Below are 4,143 nucleotides of genomic sequence, written 5' to 3' on the forward strand. Positions count from 1 at the left end.
GCCGCCCCCGACAACTGTGGGGGCGTGAGGCCCCGGCCCCGCCGGCACGGGCAGCGTGTGCGGTGTAGGGGCAGGGACGCAGTGAGGCACTGGTGAACTCAGGTGTCCCGAGCTCCCATCTCATGTGGTGCTGGTGCTGCCCACAGGGCAGGGCACTACCAGACCCTGGCCCGCAGAGTCGAACCACGCCGTACCCATGCAGTTATTTCCTCCGTTGACTTGCATGTACTCGGGGGGGCAGACGCAGGTGTAGTTGCCGAGGGTGTTATAGCAGGTCCCAGGGCCGCAGATCCCAATGTGGGCAGAGCATTCATCAATATCTGCCAGATAAAGGAGACTGGGGGTCAGAGCACTGGGCACAGGCTGCGGGTAGGCTCAGCACAACGTCCGGGTGGGCCTGGCACAGGGACCAGGCTGGCCTGGCACTGGGAAAGGGGACAGGTGAGGATGGTGAGTCTGGAAGAGTAAGGGGAAGGCATTCTGCCAAGCACTCCTAGGGCAGCGCAGACACACGCATGACCGTTGCGCACACGTGTGCGCCACACACGCCAGGCACGCGGACGAGCACAGGCACCACGGCGCAGCTACCTTCACAGATGCGCGTGTCCTCGTTGAGGTAGTAGCCGAGGGGACACTCGCACTGGAAGCTGCCAAAAGTGTTCACGCAGTTGCCACCCTGGCAGAGGCCCGGCAGCTCCTGGCACTCGTCGATATCTGCGGAGGGAGAGCAGAGGGGGTTGTTCACCAACAGCCCAGCCCGGGCAGCGCCTTCACCCTGGGGTCCCCGGTGGGTTCATCCCACCACCTCCAGCCCCGGGTGGCTGGAGCAAGTTCAAGGAGAGCACACATTTGGCGGTCAGGGGCTCAGCGGGCACCCAGCCAGCCCGGTGCCATGGCAGACAGTGCCCGTGTGGGTCTGGGCTCCCCCAGCACCCAAGACCCTGGTGAGGGGGCACGGGGCGTGGGTTGACTTACCTTCCAGGATGACAGTGATGGGGTTGGGCCGGAAACCTTCTCCTCCAGGGCACAAGGTCTTGTACTCGGCTGTGGAAAAAATCAGTCAGGGCAATCCTGAGCTGAGTGGGTTCCCACGAGACAGGAGGGGTAGGAGAACGAGGAGACACCCAGGAGAAATAGCCATGAGGATGGTGGCAGTGGTCCGGGTGGAGCAGCCTGACTCCCATCTCATGCCAAGCCAGCTTAGCCACCCTCTGGCACACCTGCCCACCCCAAAGGGGGTTATTCCACATCCACTCCCTCTCCCAGCCCACTGGGAGCCCAGCCTGGACCCTGCAGGCACAACCGGCCTGATCTCCCCCACCCCCCTTCATTCTCCCCCATCCAGCCCTGCACTGATACCACAGAGTTGTCGCCTTCTTCCTCAGCTTCCCGTGCTGCATCATGAGGACAGCACATCCCGAACCCAGCACCCCCAGCCTGAGCCGAGAAGCCGTAGGGAAGCGGCTCCGTCTCTCCTCGCGCCTCTACACTGCCCATCTGGCCCATGCCCACGGTCACCCCAGACATTTTCCCAACTCACTGGTGTTGGCTGGAGGACAAAGCTCGCAGGGGTTGCCCCATGCACGACCCAGAGAGCAGCAGCAGGATGCTCGAGTGACCCCAACTCCAATTTCTGCGCTGCAGGAGATCCCCCCATCTCCTCGATCCTGGGTGTCCAGGAAGCAGTTCCCCACACGCGTATCTGCACAAAGACAGCAGAGGGTGAGCGAAGCCTCTCCAGTGAAGCCTTGTGTGCACAGGAGGAACGAAGGGCACTCCTGCCCCAGGAAGCAGGGAGAGGGGTGAGGCCCCAGTCCTGTCCCACATGTCCACACCCGTGTTGCAGTTCCAGCTATATGGGACCAACAAGAAGGACCACCAAGGTCTTGGATGGAAGGTGTGCTCTTCCCACAGGTCCCCACTCACCCACACAGCCCACGCCAGTGGGGTTCAGCTCGAAGTCCTGTGGACAGTTGCAGAGGTAGCTGCCAGGGGTGTTGACACACAGGCCGTTGATGCAGTTCACGGGATCTGCACATTCATTGATGTCTGAAAGGGTGGAAAGATGAAGACTGAAAAAACAAGGTGAAGGGTGCCACAGATACCCCAGCCCCAGCCCTAAGCCCTGTGCCGTGTGTTCAGGGTGTATCCCCATGAGCGCGGTGTTTCTAAGGCTCTTCATGTTACGGCAGGCAAAGCCTTTCTAAAAACAGACCTTGCCTCGTCCTACCTCGCACCACCCTGCCCAGAGTCAGAAGAGAGAAGCAGAACCACTCTGAGCTTTCCCTCCTGCCCACCGAAGGTCCCCAGCATCAAGCTGTGCCACGAGCAGACACATCGTGTCACACAGGGACGCTTTGTTGGCTTTAGGCTGTTAGTGCCGCTCCCTGCCATGGCTGGGGCAAGCTCACAGCAGCAGATCACAGAGCAGTGACCCCCACCCAGCAGCCCGGTGAAAGCCCTGTACCTGTGCAATTGCCTCCACTCCTGTCCAGTTCATAGCCGTCATCACAGGCACAGCGGAACATCCCGGGCAGGTTCTGGCAGGTCCCAAAGACACAGATATTCTGGAAGGTGCATTCATCAATGTCTGCAAAAGAGGGCGAGCTGGGGACTCAGCAGCTGGTAGAGTGAGGGCCAGGCCAGGCTTCTCCTGCTCCCATCCCAAGGCCCAGCTGTGGGTAACCCAGCTCAGGACGGTTCTGGGGCCATGGGATACCACCTCTGGGGAGCAGGACCAGGCTCACTGTGTGCACGCCCTCTCCTCTCACCCCTGTTTTGCTGATTGTCCGTACCCTGCATGGATCCTTGGCTCAGTCCAGCCTCTCTGGAAGAGGTGGCACCTCAGGAGCCTGGAACTGCCAGGTGATGGCGGGTCTTGCTTAGTAATGCATCAGGTGGAGACACCAAGGCCAGAAAGGAGGTGGACACTGGCTCTCCTGGAGCAGCAGTCAAGCCTCTGGGCACTTACCCTGGCAGGCCTTGCTGTCCTCTGTGGGATTGAAGCCCATCTCACACTCGCAGCGGTAACCCCCAGGTGCATTGAGACACTGTCCATTCTCGCACAGGTTCACATTGTCCGCACACTCGTCCACATCTGGAGAGAGTCAAGCATGAGACTGACAGGGTGTCCACCTGAAGACAGGAGCTTCGCACAGCTGTCCTAGAAAACTCCCACAAGCTCATTGCACCCCATCGTGGGAGGCTGGGAGGAGGGGGCTGCAACACTTCTCATTGCCCTGATCCTCCCCAAACCCCTGCTGAGGAGAAGGTGGGTCTCTGCTGGCGGTAGCTGAGCAGGCGGTGGGGCTGGGCAGGCTGCAGTGGCATTTGCGGAACATCTGGTTTGGGGAACCCCAGACAGAGCCAGCCAGGGCTGAGCCAGGCTGGTGGTTAAGAGCGCGTGACTCCATGTCCCAGTAGGACGCCCAAGCCACGTTCCTGCTGCCAGCTGGGTCCAGGGGCCTCACCTGAGCAGACGAAGCCATCCCCGTTGAAGCCCTCTCGGCAGGCGCAGCGGTAGGAGCCTGGTGTGTTGACGCAGTTGGCGTTCAGGTTGCACTTGTGCTCTTCGGTTGCACACTCGTCCAGATCTGGGCAGGCAGAACACCCTTGTCAGCATTTTGCCTCTGGCCATTCCCCCAACCCGGGGTGGCTAGTGTAGGGCCCGGGGAGGGGCACACCAATGGCCCTGGAGGCTGGAGCCTCCAGACACATGGGGCACTCAGGAGGCTCCATCACATCTCCATGAGCCTCAATGGCCAGGAGACACTCCCCTGGAGCGCTGGCATAGACAAGGTGGCCATGAGATGCTTCCACACACATACCCACACTCCCAGTACCTCCCCAGTTCAGACGCATGTATCCACCACACACATGCCGGCAAGTTCCTGCACTCACACACACCAGACACACCCCAACACACCCCTTCACACCCCTGTACCCCTGCTGACACACTCTGTCCCACCACTCACCACCAGCCACACCACCAACCCAACAATCCCAGCGCCAGCCCCATCCACTCCACATCCCACAAGCCCTCGCTCCCACGTTCACGGCTTCACAGACGCGGCTGCAGAGCCTGACTGTGCTACACCCGCACGCTCACACCCACAGTCCTCCTCTGCCACACACCCACATCTC

The 4,143-nt window shown here is 60.9% G+C and overlaps 1 protein-coding gene across 1 annotated transcript in view; it reads right to left on the reverse strand.

Annotated features, from left to right (window-relative positions):
* The window catches only part of LOC104499820 (fibrillin-2-like), a gene marked incomplete at both ends in the record, with an annotated part of 25,782 nt that overhangs the window by 12,175 nt on the left and 9,464 nt on the right, over nt 1-4,143 (reverse strand). The window contains 8 exons of the mRNA XM_010143378.1: nt 196-320; nt 589-714; nt 976-1,044; nt 1,541-1,702; nt 1,927-2,049; nt 2,468-2,590; nt 2,972-3,097; nt 3,471-3,593. Coding sequence (XP_010141680.1) covers nt 196-320; nt 589-714; nt 976-1,044; nt 1,541-1,702; nt 1,927-2,049; nt 2,468-2,590; nt 2,972-3,097; nt 3,471-3,593 — 977 coding nt within the window. The remainder of the gene's footprint in view (nt 1-195; nt 321-588; nt 715-975; nt 1,045-1,540; nt 1,703-1,926; nt 2,050-2,467; nt 2,591-2,971; nt 3,098-3,470; nt 3,594-4,143) is intronic.

The sequence above is a fragment of the Buceros rhinoceros genome, unplaced genomic scaffold (genome assembly GCF_000710305.1).
Source record: "Buceros rhinoceros silvestris isolate BGI_N320 unplaced genomic scaffold, ASM71030v1 scaffold24419, whole genome shotgun sequence".
Classification (NCBI taxonomy): domain Eukaryota; kingdom Metazoa; phylum Chordata; class Aves; order Bucerotiformes; family Bucerotidae; genus Buceros; species Buceros rhinoceros.